General features: G+C 43.8%; 1 protein-coding gene across 1 annotated transcript in view; it reads left to right on the top strand.

The window, feature by feature from the left end:
* FNDC1 (fibronectin type III domain containing 1) overlaps positions 1 to 18941 on the top strand; it is a 66390-nt gene that overhangs the window by 12100 nt on the left and 35349 nt on the right. The window contains exons 2-5 of the mRNA XM_015284313.3: positions 14934 to 15137; positions 16966 to 17064; positions 18206 to 18320; positions 18638 to 18825. Of these exons, the coding sequence (XP_015139799.2) occupies positions 14934 to 15137; positions 16966 to 17064; positions 18206 to 18320; positions 18638 to 18825 (606 nt within the window). The remainder of the gene's footprint in view (positions 1 to 14933; positions 15138 to 16965; positions 17065 to 18205; positions 18321 to 18637; positions 18826 to 18941) is intronic.

The raw sequence follows: 18941 nt of genomic DNA, 5'->3' as shown, positions 1-18941 counted from the left end.
ACAGCATCCCAATCCAGTACCAAGAGGAGCAGCATTTGTCTCCTGCTTTGTGGAACTGCCGTAAAACATCCCAGCAGCCAAGAGCTGAGGAAAGTTTGGAAGGAAATTAGGTGTTTGAATGGGTGTATTTCATTGAATGAAACTAGGCGTAGAAAATGAGTAATGTGAACTTAGGGTATAAAGCCTTGTGCTTTATGTGTGTGAGTAACCACTGCTTGGTGGGGATGGAGTGAAAGCTGGTGTAGACAGAGGACTGTACCGCCTGCTGTGAGTTTCCATAAGCCTTGTCCATATCTCCCATCAAGATAATTATGTACAATGTTTCCTTCAGCCTTTGAAGGAGCAGGGCCATGTTCTTCACTCCACTGCCTCTGTAATGTGCCAGCGATTTTAATGAAATAGCACTAATGTGAAAACAGAGCGATGGAATGGAGATTTAAGTTCGTGAGAAATGATCCAGGTGTGCAACACAAAGATGCTTCTATGGTTTAGTTGGCCTCTTAATGAGCAGTGCAATTTTCATGGGTGTGTTTTCCTGCTTGGAGATCGATGGCCATGGCTGCAGGCAGCAGGATGGGGGTTTGGCTCACGAAAGTACATGTTCAAGCTCTGTCCCCTGCCAACCCACTTCAAAGCTAACTGCTGGGACATGGGATGGGGAGGGAATGCATGACAGCCTAGAAACAATAAGCTCTCTCTTTTGTTACCTGGCCTGCAGGTATTTTTGGAGGCCCACTCCAGGGGAAGAAGCTGACTCACCTGCAGACAGGGATAAAGACTTGTGGACAGGCTGTGATGAAATGATGCCCAGATGAAGGTCCAGATTGGGCAGAACAGCATCGTGCAGGCATCAGTACTGGAGAGAGCATCTGTGTAACTGTAGGATTGTTAGCTCTGTGTCAATATTTGCTTTCTTGGCAGAGTTTTTGAGGGTTTTGATGGTTGTAGCCACAGAGTTGTTAACTGCTCTATGTCCAGATGGAGGCTGGTCATGTGTGGTGTCCCCTGGGGGTCCATCTTGGGGCCAGTGCTCTTCAATTATCTTTATTAATGACATAGTGGGATGGAGCGTATCCTCAGCAAGTTTGCTGATTACACCAAGCTGAGTGATGCAGTTGACACAACAGGAGAGAAAATTGGGCACAGGGGAATCTAATGAGGTTTAACATGGCCAAGTGCAAGGTGTTGCACTTGGGTTGAGGCAATCCCAGGTATGTGTACAGACTGAGAGAAGAATGGCACAATGTCTAAGTGGAAACTGATGACGAGAGGCATTCCTCAGAGATTGGTGCTGGGACCAGTGCTATTTAACATCTTTGTAGGCAACATGGACTGTGGGATTGAGTGCACCCTCAGCAAGTCTGCAGATGACACTAAGCTGAGTGGTGCAGTTGACACACTAGAGGGAAGGGATGCCATCCAGAGAGACCTGAATAGGCTTGAGAGGTGAGCCTATGCCAACCTCATAAAGTTCATCAAGGCCAAGTGCAAGGCTCTGCATCTTGGTCAGGGCAACCCCAAGCACAAATAAAGGCTGGGCAGAGAATGGCTTGAGAGCAGCCCTGAGGAGAAGGATTTGGGGATGTCAGTTGATGAAAGGCTCAACATGAGCTGGCAATGTGTGCTTGCAGCCCAGAAGGCCAACTATGTCCTGGGTTGCATCAAAAGAAGCTTTACCAGCAGGTTGAGGGAGGTGATTCTGTTTCTCTGCTCTGCTCTTGTGGGACTCCAACTGGAGTGGAGGCCCCCAACACGAGAAGGGCATGGAGCTGTTGGAGTGGATCCAGAGGAGGGCTATGAAGATAATCAGAGGGCTGGAGCACCTTCCCTATGGGAACAGGCTGAGAGAGCTGGGGCTGCATGGAGAAGAAAAGGCTCTGGGGGGACCTTATAGCAGCTTTCCATTACCCGAAGGGGGCCTATAGGAACGCTCTGGAGGGACTTTTTATACGAGCATGCAGTGACAGAACAAGAGGAAATGGCTTTAATCTGGAAGAGGGTAGATTTAGACTAGATACTAGGAAAAATTCTTTACTGTGAAGGTGGTGAGACACTGGAACAGGTTGCCCAGAGAGGTTTTGGATGCTCCCACCCTGAAGGTGTTCAAGGCCAGGCTGGATGGGGCTTTAAGCAACCTGGTCTAATGGGAGGTGTCCCCCAATTGCAGGGAGATTGGAGCTAGATCATCTTACAGATCCCTTCCAACCCAAACCATTCTATGATTCTATGAAGTACTCATTAAGAACAACCCTGCAGAGAAGAACTTAGAGGTCTTGATGGATGAAAAGCTACACATGCGCCAGTAGTGTGCTATATCAGCCTGGAAGGCCAACAGTATCCTGGGTGGTATCAACAGAGGGGTGGCCAGCAAGGAGAGGAAGGTGATGGTTCCTCACTGCTCTGCCTTTGTGAGGCCCCATCTGGAGTACTGTGTGTAGGCCTGCAGCCTGAGTATAGGAGAGATGCAGAACTGTTGGAGTGGCTCCAGAGGAGGGTCACAAAGATAATCAAAGGGCTGGAGCACCTCTTCCATGAAGCAAAGCTGAGGATGTTGAGGGCTTGTTTAACTTGTGTAAGAGAAGGCTTTGGGGACACCTCATTGCAGCCTTCCAGTACTTGAAGGGAGCTTTCAAGCAGGAGGGGGACCAATTTTTTTTTTATGCAGTCTGATAGTGATAGGACAATGGAGAATGGCTTTAAGCTAAAAGAGGGAAGATTTAGGTTAGATGTTAGGAGGAAATTCTTTACTCAGAGGATGGTGAGGTGCTGGAACAGGTTGCCCAGAGAGGTTGTAGATGCCCCACCTCTGGAGACATTCAGGGTCAGGTTGGATGGGTCCCTGGGCAGCCTGATCCAGTGTGTGGCAGCCCTGCCTATGGCAGGGGGTTGGAACTAGATCTTCAAGGTTCCTTCCAAATTAAGCCATCTTATGATACTTCATTTTAGACTATTTAGATACTGAAGTTAACTTACTCTCAGGTTTGAGTAACAGGGGAATGTGAATATGAAAACCGCAATGGATCAGATGTGTTAATAACGTGGAGGCTAGAGTCAGGACCACAGTGTAGAATGACATAAGCTTTGAAGCAGCTCTTCCTGTTCCAGACAATGTTCTGCCATACCATGAGGAGCTTGATGTGGATTCATGTTCTTATTTTCTCCAACAGGTCTCCTGGCTGTCAAAGCCCCCAGCTGAAGCAGCCAAGAGTCCTGAGGAGCAGTGCAGGGTCAGCACTAGGAAACCTCAGGTGCCTGGCAGATGAGAAGCACCCCATTCCTTCCTTTGGAAGGACTGGCAACTGAAAGGCTGTGCTTGGGGGAATCAGATGGAATTGATGGCTTTATCAGGTCCATTGCCAGCTTTTCTTTTAATCAGTGAGTTCCACTTTTTGCAAACCTAATTTCCTGTGACAGGTGTGATAAAGGAGAGGTTCCCTCCCTGAGGTCAGGGAACACTGAGTAAACTTGGAGTACCACAGATTCCATAAACTCCTTACCTGCTTCTCTTTTAAAGCCTGAAAAAGGTTAAACTAAGTCAGGATTAAAAGGATACTTGCATATACAATTGAATCTGAATTGAATGGCTCTGTGGCTCTGTTCTGTGTGGGAAAAGGAATTCTTACCTTCTTAGTCATTCTGATGGTGCTTCTGGCTGATAGGGTTGAACCACATCAAAGACAATGATATACCAGAAATAAACTTTACTTTTGCCAAGTGAAGAATTTCAAACATAAGCAAGCTAATAATACTGAAACCATGAAAGATGCATTGAAGAGAATCCATAATCAAACTTAGAAAGAAATGTTCTAGCGTGGAAAACAATATTACCAATGTGAATTAAACAGCAGGTGGAGGAGATGGATCTAGACAAATAAATGACTGGAGTGGTGGATTTAAAAGCCACTTTATGGTGATGCTTTTGAAGTAGATGGTTTCAAAAACACTTCTGAAATGGTTCTGCCAAATGTTCAGCTTTTTCCATTTCTTGTTTATTAGGGAGTTGAGAATAATTACAGTTTTTATGACATACATTATTCTCTAAATTTAACTCCATTTTCTCTTCACAATTGAAGATTTTACTGTAGATGGGTTACAGTTCTATGTATCATACCTGATTTTATAGTCTGTGCTATATCCATCTCCATCTCATGCTCAGCACCTGGAAATTTTCAGTAGGCCTGGTATTGGAATGGATTTCATGTTTTATACTCCCAGACATGGCTGCTGAGTCAAGCAGTTGCCATAGTTCTCCAGGAGCTGAAACAGTGGCTTGATGTAAACCATATGCTCTGGAGCCCAGGCCGCACGCTTTGTGTGGGTTGCAGCAGGGAGCCCTGGGGCCTGAGCCGTTCAGCCAAGGGAGCCCAGGACCCTCCTGCTCAGCTCTGCTGGACTGTTGGAGTGAGGTTTTTTTATCTTCACCACGAAGGGGAAGGAGCAATGATTTGCTGCCTCCTCCTCTCCCTCCAGAGTGGGAGTAGCTTACAAAATAAGCTGGGTACAGCGTGCTACCAAGGTCTCAGCTTGAAGAGCACCAAAGAGCTTTGGATGAAGTCTTGAATCAAAGAATTCAAAGAGAGATACTTTTAAGTGTTTGTCAGACTGCCTACTGCTATGTTTTTACCCCATTGCCTTGTTGGTTGTTTCTGAGATGTCAATGCCTTTTGCAATTGTCATTCTCCAGGTAATCAGGGGTGAGCTTTAATCCATCCCCCTGTTTCTGTGCTTGGTATAACATTGGTTTTGTCTTGAGGTCTTTGTGGGCAATCCCTTCCCAAAGGGTACGCTCCATGGCAAGTGAAGCTTCTTCATCTTCTGTGTTGATGGTTCAAGCCATCTGGTCGGAGCTACCTCTCTATCTGTGGATCTTGTTATCAGCAGATTGCAGGGAATCAAGCAACTGAGAAGGAAACATATTTTTGCATCTGTTTAAAGAAAAGAAAAACCTTCCTGAATACATTGCATTGACTTAAAATAATAATAATCTAATAAAGTGTTGTATGGAATAGGGGACTACTGATAATTCCTCAGAAAATACTGATGTTCAATACAGAGGGCCTCTTGCAGAGGTTTTGCAAGTGCTCCTCGTGGGAATTCCAGCTGTGATTTGGCCCTTCATTTTCAGAGACGGTGCTTAATGCCTCAGTCCCCAGGCACTGTGATGTTTCTCGTTTCTTCTAGCTCTGAGGTCACATGTTTTAGGTCTCTTAACATCTTTATGTTTCTTTGGTGGGCCTGTATCCTTCTTAAAACATAGTGACCGGCTGTGGAACACAGTTCTTACAGCAGCAAGGCTTCATTGCACTGCAGATTAGAATAATCTCCAACCAATACAACCAGAGTTACGCTGAGTTTTTTTTTGATGGTTTTGTGTCAATACGGGAGCAATGACCATGCTGGTGCATTGCATGGCGTTCTTTGTTTCACGTTTACTTCTTTGTGATGTCTTTCTTAATTTTCCAGTGTGTATTATAAATTTTGTCAGCACATCATATAGATATATCCGCAATTTATATCCATGTATATATAACCACAGGGAAACGTTAAACTTGCAAACACATACCTATTACTAGAATGTCTTTATTATTATATGCATACCTCATTTTTCATGAATGTTGGTGTTGAAAGCTTTGAATTCAGGAAACTCCAAGTTAAAGTTGCAGTCTTATCAGCACAGTAGTGCTGAAGTCTGTCCCAGAGGAGCTGAGAGTGTCGAGTCTTCATCCTGTATCAGAACAGCTTAGCACTGCTCTTGCAGCAGAACTTGTGGAAGTCTGCTTATGTGGTTGGTTAGTTCAGTAAAAAGTCAGCTCAGAATAAACGTTAATAATATGATTTATGGACTTGGCTCTTTTTCATAGTCTGGAACAGCATTTGGAATGATTTCTGCTGGTGGATACCACCATAGTAAAGTATGTACATCTGTCATTTTGGACTCCTTGGAAAAAGCAGGAATGAAGCTGTCATCTGTGTGGATGTCGTGGTGTCCCACAGAGCTGTGCCACTCACAGATCTTCTGCCTTTTCTTCCAAATGCATTGCCAAGAAGAGAATGTCTCACTGTAATGCATCTTTTTGATAAGGGAGATGTGAAGCTTGCAGAGCTGGACATAGATTATTTGTGACTTTGAACATGATTGCTCACGTAAGTGAATGGACCAATGAATGGATGTAACGGTCAGAATGTGGAAAGAGGATCCAAAATGGAAAGTATGTGAAATAAACTTGCAGCCCCTTTGCTTTCCTGCTCTGATGGTAGAAGTGCTTCTCATTCTCTTAAACCCCTCTGCCCTGAAAGCAGTGTGGGGTGTGTGTGCATGTATTCCCCTTTCCTTCCAGACCTTCCCTCCGAACTCCCAGCCCTCACTACCTGGGGCAGCTGAGGAAGTGGCCCTGCCTGGTGGCAGGGTGGTGAACAACACCCTGGATGGGCACCTGCAGACCAGGGCAGGGCTGTGGTGTAATTTTGCAACCCCTGCAGGGTTTTGGGGTTTTACCAGAGGAAGTTGGCCTTGGTGATTTGGTCACTGGAGATGCCTCAACTGAAGCCTTTGGTAACTTGCCCTCTGCTGTTCTTAAGTTGTAATTTGTCTGTTAAACACATAGAAGTATGTTGTTGAGTTTGCAAATTGCTGTAGTCCTACTCTACTTGGCATTCAGAGGGCTCTTCAGAGGGAGCCCTGGAAACTTCTGTTAATGCTGTCAACTTAAGGAATGTCTCCTGGATGCTAGGTAACTCTTCTACAGATGTATAATGAATAGCTCTGCATAAATCAAACATTACCATTGGATACCGGTCCTCTGCCCAAAACTCCTCACTGGAGCCTGGTGAATTATGGCACACTTTCTATTGTGCTTTGCAGGAACTAAAGTGTTCCAGTCCCTGCTTTCCATGGCCAAGCCTAACTGTGTGGAAATGTGTTGAATGAATTTTCTGTGTGAAACAAAGGATTTGTGTGTCACTTGCCTCTGCTACTTTAACTGATTGGCTTATTTCCAGGATGAGATCTGATGCCGAGCATATGAATTAGCAGCATTAAAAAAGCTAATCGGTCCACGTGGGATCAAGGTTGACGGTGCCTACTTCCCAGTAAGCCCGAGGCTGGATTTGGGCTCCCATTTCAATCCTACTTTCTCTAATTGGATACTTCCACTTTTCTATGCGTTCAGTGCCTCAGTGCTAGGAAGAGCCCTGCTAGAGTTAGTGCCATGCTCTGTGATGTGGCTGAGCTGAAGTAAGTCAAGGACAGGGTCTTGTGCAGTTGGAGCAGGCAGCGCATCTCAATTCAGAGGGCCACATCAGCACTGCATGAGCTGGCTCACTGACTGCAGGAAATATCTTAGAGGAGTGAACTCCTCTCAGGATGGCCCCAGTCCAGCCCTCGATGAAGCTAGTGGAATTGCTCCCATTTTCTCAATGAACCTTGGATCAAGCTATCAGCTAAAAAAAAAAAAAAAAAAGGAAGAATCCATTTGTATTTTGCCAAAGTGACACGGTGCATTAATTTTTGGGTAGAAAACAAATATCTTCCTCTGTTATTTTGTCTGTTCTCTTTCTTCTTTTCTGCTGATGTGGCTTTGGGATAGCTGTGTGAAGATAAGTAACATCGAGAGCATGTGAAAGCAGGGAACAAAGCAGCCGCCCTTGCACAGATTGCTGGATGAGGAAGGTAGCTGTGCTTTCCATGCTGCCTCTCAGTGGTGGTAAAATGCGGCTTTTCTTTTGCTGCTGGATAGAAAGCCTTGAGCTGCACAAAGAACTGCAGAACTTTAGATGCTTGGCTCTGCTACTGAAGATTTGCTTTCTCTTTTTTCAGATACATATTCTATTTCAAATTGGATGGAAAAATGAAATGATGCATCCAAATTGTCCCAACCCTTAAAACCAATGCAGTAAGTGGTTTACCTGCTGGAGGACTATGGAGAGCCATGTGGAAAACAACACCCATTGCGGGCATGAAGAAATGATAGGAGATCATGTTGCAAAGCATTTTTGAAAACAATAAGCTCTTTTCCTGGCAGAGGTCTGGCTGTGATACAAGCCTTGGTGCATGAACACTCTTTGGCTTTCTTGGTGCCTTCTGTGGCTGAAGTTGCCACACACTACAGACTTAAGCATCACCGAATGTACATTTCTCAGCAGTTGCTTTTAGGGGAGGTTGATATAATAAGCTATAGAGTGCTGAAGAGTGCTGATGTTTTATGAAGAGTCTTGCCTCACAAATGGAATTCATTTTAGAGTTGACAACTGAAGAATCAAAATACAGTGCCTCTTTTCAGTTCATTTTCTGACAATATATATATATTTTTAATACAAGTACAACCGATACATTTATGTCTTCTCCTCCACAGTGGCAGGGCTTGAGCACTTAGGAGAGTGCATGGTATACAACAGCGTTATATCCTGAAGAATTATCTCAGAGATGTAGTAACCATGGCTGGTTTCTAGCCTTGCTGGTGGGTCTTGGGGGAGAAGCTGCAGGGTGTTCATCAACTGAATTGCTGAGCTCTGAAACTGGATAGCTCTTGCAATTTGGCAGTGGTGCAATGTTATTATCTCAGAGGACAATTGATTGTGCTCAGGGAGCAGTTAAGGACTTCTTAAGACAAGGATCCACTCTTTCAGGAGGGTGAATGAACCGAGCAGTTTGGCACATTTTATTTAGTCTTCCTTGTTGTTTTATTTTTTATTTTTTGGTAAGGGAGCACTGGTCTCAAATCCAGGGTACAGAATCAATCAGTCTTATTTGAAAACCTAACATATTAAATATCTTTCTATCAATAAAAAATTCCACCAGCTTACTGTTACAGTGTAGACACGATGATTTTTAGCAGAGCTGTCCATGTCAGGATTCCCTTCCCAGCTGGCATTTTTGGTCTTTGCTAATATGTGCATTTGATCACTTTCTGATGAGTTCATTATCTCCAAGCAATGTCTCTTTTCAATCTGTTAGTTTGCTAGTTTGGCTCACTGTGCTTAGCCTCCCAAACTTCTGCCTGGAATGAAAAGATCGGTAGATGTTTATAGACTGTGTGAATGTTGTCTACCATCTCTGCCAAATACGTGTTCCCTCTGCAGCGGAACACATTTTATAGGTCCAGTTTTCCAGGGATGAAAGTAATGACATATGGAAAGAAAATGCAGAAAAGTTCTTGCTGACTGCAAAAGGCAAAAGCAAACATTTTGCACTTAGACTTGTGGTGGTAAATTAACAGTGCCCGATTCTTTCATTTTTTTGTTTTTTGGTGGCCTCAGATTTCAGCTACTTTTTACATTCATATTCTAATAGGTTTGAATTGCTTGGGATTTTTTTTCCCCACAGTTACAGATTGATTACTTGGGGTCAGTACTTTCCTTTTCATCTGGAGCTAATCTGTTTTTCCATTGCTCGATAATTGATGAGGCCTTCTGAAGAATCTGTGTGATTTGGCAAGTGCAGGCTGCCTCCTTGTGTGGTTGTTTAGAGGATGTTTTATCCTCAGCTTAGACCTCAAACTCTGGGCTTACATCATTTGCAAAACGTTCTCCCACAGTCCCGACATACACAGAAACTTTGGCAATACTAGTGAATGCTTCAAATATGATAAGTCAGTACCAGGGCTTTAATCAGCCCTGCATTTTTGGGTCCAAGATACAATATACAAATTCCTGCAGCTGTAGCTAATGTTGGATTTCTACACTGGAGAGAGCACAGGGGAGTCACTCATTCTTATTTTCCCAAATGTAGAAAAGGACTTGATTTTGTTTTAATTGCAGATAGCACTTCAGATGAGGTCTTAAGATGGTTAGAAGTTGATCTCTGTAGGTTGCCCAGAATGGAGGTCTGCAAAACTGTTAAATCAGTTTTTAGGCAAACAGCCTGGTTGTACTTACAGGCACAGGTACTGGGGAGATGGGCAAGTGTAAGTTTTCAGTTCAGTCAATCACTTGGTAGTTGATCCCAAAGATTATTAGAAAAAAAAGGATTGGGAGTGAATGCATTTGCAGTGTTAGTCTTTTCATTGCTTGGTTTTGGAACCTCATCAAGAGTTTGCTGAAATCCTGTTGAATTCCTGGTGTGCCAGAGTAGGTATTAACTGGGGAACAATAACTGCAGGCCTGTGTGCTTTTATAAATGTCAGATCTACTGTGTCACATAGAAGAAGTCACAGGCACTGTCATAACTGTCAGTTATTCAGTTTTCACACTAATCTGAAGTCTTGTCTTTGGACCTTTTGGAGTTATCTTCCACTGAGAATTCAAGCAACTTGCCTACGTTTAGACCAGTTGAAATGATAGGGAGAGATGCCTGGCAGGATCATCCTACAGGCAATCCAAGGAAGTGGTGGAAATGCCCCCATGCTCAGGGGCCCTAAAACTGATTGCTCTCACTGCCCATTTTAAGAAGCCCATCTATCTGGGAATGACTCACCAGGCCTGGACAGACCTGTGGTATTAATACTGGGAGTGAGCAACACTGCAAAGCATCCATCCTATGACATAGGGATATGTTATGCCAGGTAGTGAGCAAGATATTGGAGTTTCTGTGTGTTTGGACCTCCTGTTGGTAAATGTACCATTTCCTGCATCACTGGAAACAAAAACTCCCAGTTGTAATCCAATACATCTTTTCTCCCCTCTGGAGAAAGAGGTTTAATTTACCGATCTCTGTACCACTTGTTGTACTTGCATACCTGTTGGACTTTTGTGTTTAAATGAACCAGTTCTTATTGTCACATTAATCTGTTTGGAAGAAGCTGGAGAATTTGTACAAAGTCCAGTTGAAGGTAGATGAAGCCCAGCATCACCCCAATGGATCCACTTTCTAGTTGTCCATCTCTCATTTCCATCCATACTTCTCTCTTGTTCCTTTCTCAATTTCAGCACTGTTTCTTCCCAGTTTACACCAAATTTCCATTTGTATTTGTATTTCCATGTTGCCTTTAGTACTACTATAACATTTAATATTGTTGCTATAAAGTAGTTACTTTCCTGGTTCTTCATCATTTCAGCCTCTCCTCTTCACACCCCATTTCTTGCACCTGTTCTTGTATCTCTTAGTCTATGACTGAAAACAATGCCTTGATTTTTTTTTTTCCCCAAGAGGTTTTGCTTCCTTTTGTTTTCTTTAGCTCAGCAAGGCAAATAAACAAACTGCATGCTCTCATAAATCCAAGTCTTGACATTTCCATGTGCACATTAGCACCTGGATGTGCACTGAATGGGATCCTAGTGACAGAAGAAGGTCATGGGATTTGACGTTTGTAGTGCTTTGCCCTTTCTTTTTTCATGAACTATGAGCTGTTTAAGACTGTTGTTCCTGAGGAGCTCAGGTTCCCCACAGGAATCACAATTCTGGGAACTGGATTACTTTACATGATGCACCAGATTATTTCTTCCTTCTACCCGATGTTTAGGAAAATGTTATTATTCAAGTGTTTTTTTAAGAAAATGTTATTATTCAAGTGTTTTTTTTAAGACAAATGAACCTGGCCAGCAGGACCAGGCTATGCTCCTTAGGACTAAATTAGGTTTTCTTGTTCCTCAGCCACTGCAGTCCTGGGATTGCCTTTCCCATGGAAATCCATGCTTCTTGCTGGGGCTGGTGTGAGAGAAGACCAGAGCAGGAGAGTGCACAGATATGGGGGATGTGACAGCAGAAAGCAGTGACTTCCTGTCTATGAGGACTTACTGGGTGGGAAATGCCCTGACTGGTGGAGAGTTCAGCTTTGTGGTGCAATTGAGCCTTTTGGAACAGCAAGCTTGCAGGTGCTTATATAAAATGAAGCAATCTTAGTTTCTGTGTCCAAGGTCAGGGCCTTCAGCCATGTTCTGGATGAGGCCAATGGCTCCCAGGCCATGGGCTGCAGCAGCATGAACAAGTTTCATTCTGCTGCTCTTTGTTCTTAATGAGAAAGAACTTCCTTGCCTAGCTGGACACATGCTTTACATAAAAATAATGTTTTTGGTGATTCCACATTTACCATCAGAACTATCTAAACCGTTCTTTGATAGCTCTGTCCTGGATGCTTTACTGTTGGTCAAACTGTAAAGAGAAAAGATGAATAAAAGTGAAGCTAACTAACAAAATAGAAACAACGGGCAGTAAATGTGCTACAATGAGGAAAGTAACAGAACCCTTAGGAAGCACTGGTTTGAAAACCTCAGCTCATTGATCTCCTTCACTCAGCATCAGTGCTGATAAAATTCTCTTTGCTTAAAGTCACATTTGTTTTAAACTGAACACTTGTCACATGGCTTTCTGGCTAGGCTAGTCTCTTTAGTATCCTTTGTCACTTACAGTTGTCTGTTTTAATTCCAGTTGGAAGCCGTGGCTTCAACTGGTGAAGCAGAGCTGATGGGCTGCAAGTGTCACTTCCTGCTCCCAATACCAGCAGGCTCTCAGTGCTCAGCAGCATTCAGGACTGCTGAAAAGAAACCTGGGCTTTTATCACTGCCTTCTGGCCAGAGCTGGGAAGCCACAATGGTGTCCTGGGTCCTGCTGTCCAATGGGACCCACTTCATAGAATCACAGAATGGCTTAGGTTGGAAGGGACCTTAAAGATCATCGTGTTCCAGCCACCTGCCGCGGACAGGGCTGCGACCTACCAGATCAGGCTGCCCAGGGTCCCATCCAGCCTGGGCTTGAATACCTCCAAGGATGGGGCTCAGGAGGGACGCTGAGATATAAAGAGGTTATGTCTGCCAGCTGCATGTGGGCTGCTGGTAGAGGCTGTGGGAGTGGGGCTTGCCTGATCTGGCCAAGAGGGGGGGTGAGGGGATATCCCACAGCAGCCAGCTACTGCTTGAACCAAGGCTACAAGAAGGCTGCTACATGGTGTTATTAGGCTGCTGTGAGCAGCCACAAGTTGCAGTTTGGGAAGTTGGGGTGGGACATTTAGGCAGCTGGTACAGCACGGGAGCAGGCCTATGGGGAGAGTGTGTGAGCTCTGTCCATGGGGTTTTGAATACTGAGCTGGCCTTGCTCAGTGTTGATGGTGGTCTGGCTCCTGTCAGACAGGAGACCTCTAGGGCTTCCTTCCAACTTGGATTTTGCTGTCTTTTGTTTCTCCGTGGTAATGCTGGGATTTAAGACTTCTGCCTGCATGGTCAGTGACTGGTGAGCTTCTGAAATCTGTGCTCAGCAACTGCTCAGGAGAGCAAGAAGAAGAGACTCTGTGGGAGCAGGTGTTTAACAGCATGTGTGACTGAACATTCCTTGAGAAGTGATTGGGGAGCCTCATGAAAGCAGTTCTCTTTATTGTACTGATTTAATTGGCTGATTAATCTGGGTTTATAGCTGCTTCATTTTGTTGGACTAGTGAGAAGCAGTCACCAGGGAGGCACAGTTAAGTCTGTGTGTTTAAAATGATTATCTTGTCTTTCTGTAGGTGAAACAAAAGTTTCAGCAAAGTTTACTGTCCTGAGCTGCTGCCCAGTGTTTCAGTGCAATAGTACAGCTCCCTGGGAGTGTGCTGTTCTTTGCATGTGTTATATACCTGTATAGCACTGTAACCTTGCATTTCTTAGAGACTTCAAAGGGAGCTCTGCAAACAGCTTTGGGATTCCCTATGGTCCTTTCCAAAGAATAAATTAATAGGATAAAAGTTTATTGGTAGACTGTGAGAAGGTGAAGCTTTGTCAGCAGGTCAGGACCCAGTGAAAAGCTTGGTTATAGATGTGTCGCTGAGCACGAACATTGCAAAGAATCTGCTTTTGGTGTATGTGGGGACATGGGGGCATTGCTACGCAGTTCAAGTAACATAATAGTTGTTTACGAGGGTGGATAGTGATAGGACAAGGGGGAATGGTTTTAAACTGAGACAGGGGAGGTTTAGGTTAGATATTAGGAGGAAGTTTTTCACACAGAGGGTGGTGATGCACTGGAACAGGTTGCCCAAGGAGGTTGTGGATGCCCCATCCCTGGAGGCATTCAAGGCCAGGCTGGATGTGGCTCTGGGCAGCCTGGTCTGGTGGTTGGAGACCCTGCACACGGCAGGGGGGTTGAAACTCGATGATCATTGTGGTCTTTTTCAACCCAGGCCATTCTATGATTCTATGAACTGCAAATAAGTGGGAGCTCCCAAGCTGGTGCTGGAAAGAGGATCTCACTGCTGCTCTGGCAGGGGGTACTTCATTGCACTGATGTCTGCCCAGGTCTCTGCAGCTGGCTGCTGGTACAATCCCAGGCTCTTGTTCTCCTGGCATTTCTGTAGTTGCAGTAGCTGATTTAGCCAGTGGGTGAGAGGGTTTGAGTACGAGCAAACTAGCTGTTTGAAGAATCCTTGCTATATTGCTGATTCTTAAAAGAGCTCTGCTAACTTGCCAAATGAGTCGCATGAGGTACCTGTTACAGTGCAGAATGCTCAAGTGTCATGTAGTGGGAGTTTGTGGAGTCAAATGGAGGCATTTGTAGAACAGACCTATTAAATGTGAGGCTGTCAGTGAGCAGAACCATTAATGAGGGGATTTAGGAGAAGAGAACCTGCTTTTAATGTAGATTGCTTTCTAAAATAAAGTTTTAAAAATAGTGAAATTGTTCTGTGCTTCATTTTACGCTGACCTTTAGCACTTGCCAGAAAAATAATGTTCTTGTGTGCCTGAACTATGGAAAGGGGATTTATAAAAAATGGGGAAAGATTAAACAGGAAAGCTGCAAGACAATCCTGGTTTCTGGCAGCAGTTCTTGTACTACAGTGTGTTTTCACTTTGGGTGTGCTGCACCACTCTGTCTGAAGTGCCTGAGAAAAGGCATTGTGGAGTACTGTGCATTCTGCTAGGAAAGCTTGTTTTGCAGTTGGGTTCTAGAGCAAAATTAAAAAACTATGAAATTATATTCTTTGTTCTGATGTTATTTGTGTGCTTGCAGCAGATGTATTTGGGCTGCTATGTATGTCATATGCTATATAATAACTGTGGTGGGGTTTGTGTGTGTGTTTGCTTATTTTTTGAAGAGAAGGACATGCCAAGCAGACCTCTGAGAGCTCGTGCCCAGTCTCCAGATGGCAGGTTTTCTTTTCGGTGGAGACCACCCTATGGAGCAGGCTTCAGGGGTCCACGCAGCAGATCACAGATCCGTGGGTATGGAGAGAGCAGCCGAAGGATGAGCTATGCTCCACTGCCGCAAGAAAGGCAAAACCAGGAAGCAAGAAAACTTGGTAAGCCAGACTCCCATGATACTGCCTGGGGGAGAACTGTCCTTGGCAGTTACCCCATTGATTTGTTCTGTGTCTTTGGTTTCTCTTGCCGTATCTGGCAAGGCTGTAGGCAAAAAGCAATCTTCTGTAATTGCCTGTTACTGCTATGTGGCCATAGATCACGTTATTGTAGCCATCAGAATGATTTCCTCTTATAGATGAAAATGTTTGTTATAAGTGTGTTTGGTGTCACGTGAAAATGTGATTACCAAGCTGGAAAACATAGTAAAATGTATTAAAGAGAGACCATGTGCAAGTTATGTGTATGAATAGCAGAGAGAGGGACAGAGAAGAAGAGGCAGAGTCTCTCAGTCTCCTTGCATGTGGTGGGGCACCTCTCAAATCCATTGTTTCTTCTCCTCTTCTTAAACATTGTGCCCCTGCATTATTTCAGACCAGTGGATAAAAAACTAGCTCTAATTAAAGGTATCCATGTTTACCAATAAAACTGTTTCACAGTCTCCATGCTGGAGTGCCGATGTTCTCTGCAATTCCTTGGGGAGGTCCTGGCCACTATTGTTGTGTGTGTCAGGTTGGCCTCTGCTGTGCTTCCTGTCCTGTCCTGCCATACTATGATTATTTGCTCTCCTTCATTAGATCATATGCTCTTGATCTAAAGGACTTCAAGCTAGCTGGAAGCAATTTTGTTTCTCTAGAGGCAGAGCATTTCTTTTTGTGTTGTGTCATTCTCCTCTTACCTGTCTTTGTCTCCTGAGCTCCGCTACCTTGAGTGAGCTCAAGGTCTGCACTCATGGCTCTTACTTTAACCTTCTTCCTGGAAGTTTTATCTGCTCTTTACTGCTTGGATGCATTTGCTTAAGGTTAAAATTCTGAATCTCTCCTGTGTATTGGAAGCCTATCCCACAGACAGTTTGGTCTTGGATTACAAGACTGGTGATGATTCAAAAATCACACATGGCTGCCAGAATTCCTGGCGTTGTAATCTAAATATCTATTTCCTCTTTTATTTTGTAGGCTTTGTACAAAAAGAACATATTTATCGTGGTTTATCCAAGGAGAGAGAACTCCTAGGTCACCTCTATCAGTTATTCCAGGGTTTCACAGCCTTTCCTAGCAGGGATCTCCTAATTATTCTCATTCCTTCTCTTCACTTTTCATCTTTCTGCCAAGACCAGCTCTGGAAAGAGACTCACTGTAGCTGACAGTGCTTCCACATCTGTGCAAATGTTGTGTTGGCAATCCAGTTCTCTTCTGGTCCGAGTTTCTCTGTAGTGCTTGGCTGCTGTGTTTGCTGCTGCTGCTTCTGTTTCTTACGCTTTCATCCTTACTCTATGTTTCTTCAGACTGAGATTGTCTCTAGGTGTTAGATATTGTGGCTTTTGGTTTTGTTTTGTCTTTTTTTGGTCACAGTTTTAGTGGGAATTCAGTATCATAGTGCATCTTGATGAGAAATTCTATGTAATGTGGTTTTAAGCATCTTCTTGTTTTCATTGCTTTTATACTACAGTTTTTTCAAGATGGAGGACAAATGTTTTCTAAATAATCAAATTATCAGGAGAGGAATTCAAGCCTAGAGTATAGAAATCTTGTAACGGGTTCTTTTTCATGTTAATAATTTGCTTTCCTGCTTCTAGTACCAACTTTATTTTTCTTACTGTATGCATAGTGAAACTTACAAAATAAATTACATAAATCCAAATAAATTACTTATCCTTTTGTAGCTTAAGAAAGAATAAAATAGATTTTTACCTGTAAAGACTGATGTTTGTTGTGTTTTTTTATAATGATAATGTTTACAGAAATGTCTGTTTTTTCCCCCCATGTACAGCCTCTGAATCAGTTCATGTGGTTTCTTTGCCATCACGGAGTATCCAAGGGCGCAGCCAACCTGTCTATAGGTCATCTTTAACTAAAAGGAAAGTCATAGGTATGTTTCTTTCACATCAGCTGTCAATTCCTGGAGACATTTGAATGACATGAGATAGCTTTGTGTTTCTTTACTGCAAATGCTAGAGGTAGGTTTTTCTCTGTGGGTTAAAGAGCTTGGTGGTTGTCTTTGCTTCTGTGTCTCAAGTAGTATTAATAAAAGAATAGAACCCTACAATATGGTTGAGTTTGGGGTTTTTTTCTTCTTTATTTTTTAATCTCTGCTGTAGCTATTGGCAAACATTACAAACTGCAATAACCCCATGAGAAGTCTTGATTAAGTGGAAGCTAGCACCTCCACAACTGGATGCCTTCTTGTCACACCTCTGCCTTGTTTTCTGCAGGGTTGATTTCCAGTCAGCCCCGTCAGCAAAGTTGTAGGAAAGTGTTCACTTTCTTCTGGAGGGAAAGTGTTATATACTGTAGCTGGGATCAAAAAGGATGAGTGAATTTTTGTGTCATCTCCTTGCCTATGCCACCTTCTTGCACCCTTGCATTATGATTAGAACAATGTAGGGTGGATGGATTTGTTTCAGGTATTTTGATGGTGACGGAAAATACCTCTGTCAAAACTGGGAGTTGTGTCTTATTAAAATCCCAACTTGCATCTTCTCTGTGGAGGTGTTGCCATCCACTTCCCATGCTTACTTTCTCCCTTCACATGCTCCCCTTGCAATCAACCACTTTCAGGAGAAAGGCTGAGATTTCCACCTCTGTGGCTTGTTTATGAGACACTGCCATCATGAGAGGTGGTGAAAAATTTGTGTTCTTTGTGGATAGGTCCTCTAAGCCACTTTTGAGTAGTAGATGAGACCTCTTTGCCACTGTGCAGGAGAGTTTGTTTACATTGGAAAATCTTGTATTGTCTGAGAACCATCTGCATTAAAAATCCATCTGGAAGAAGTGAAATGTGCTTTGCAGCTGCTTGCTTGAGCAAAATATTAAAGGACTGTGGAATATATGAGTACTCAAGTCCTGTAAGCAGATGGACGTGCTTTTCCACTACCACTGTCTTTGCTATGCATCCATGCTGTCTGCCTATTATAGCATAAATTACTGGGGTCTTCTTTTTTTTTTTTTTTTTTCTAATGAGATCTCCACTATTCTTGTTATTGATGTGCCATTTTATTTTCTCATTTCAGAGGAGGAAGAGGTGGAGGTGGTGCAGGACATAACTGTTCGAGTGATGTCCTCTCAGTCTGTGCTCGTTGCTTGGACGGACCCACAGTATGAAAAGCAGAAGGCTGCAGCAAATAGGTAGTTAGCCCATGTGTCCTTTTCTGAACAGATACTGGAGGTGAATTCTGAATAGATACAGTGCAGTACTGATTAGTTCTGCATTTAACAACAATTGGTAATGGCAGCAGTTTAGCTTAGGGCACAGGAATTTGCATGTTTCTGTGACAGTGGCTGGTAGGGGGTGCTTCACCATCTGGAGGCAAAAGTAAGCAGAGAAACCACTGTGGGATGGGGACTAGCCAGGAACATGAGGCTGGGACCTCAGGGGCTGTCACTTTCACTCTGCTAATGTGCTTTGTGTTTGAACTATTGTTTTCTTGTGTGTCTAATCCTAGACAGTACAATGTTCGTTATCGGGAAAAGGGAGAATCAGCAAGGTGGGATTACAAGCAGGTGTCCAACCGGCGGGCGCTGGTGGAGAACTTGGCACCAGACACCATGTACGAGTTTGCTGTCCAAATCTTGGAGGGAGAAAAGGAAGGCAAATGGAGTGTGTCTGTTTTCCAGCGAACCCCAGAGGCGGGTATGTATGGAAAAGATCTAGTACTGCTGCAGTGAGATGAGAGCAGGAGAGGTGATTTGGGTATATAAGGGGAACAGCACAGTAGCTTGGACTTGCCTCTTCCTTTGGATGCATCA

Source organism: Gallus gallus, chromosome 3, assembly GCF_016699485.2.
Source record: "Gallus gallus isolate bGalGal1 chromosome 3, bGalGal1.mat.broiler.GRCg7b, whole genome shotgun sequence".
NCBI classification, from domain to species: Eukaryota; Metazoa; Chordata; class Aves; order Galliformes; family Phasianidae; genus Gallus; species Gallus gallus.
Note: the sequence above shows the minus strand (reverse complement) of the source record. Positions and strands in the feature narration are given on the sequence as shown.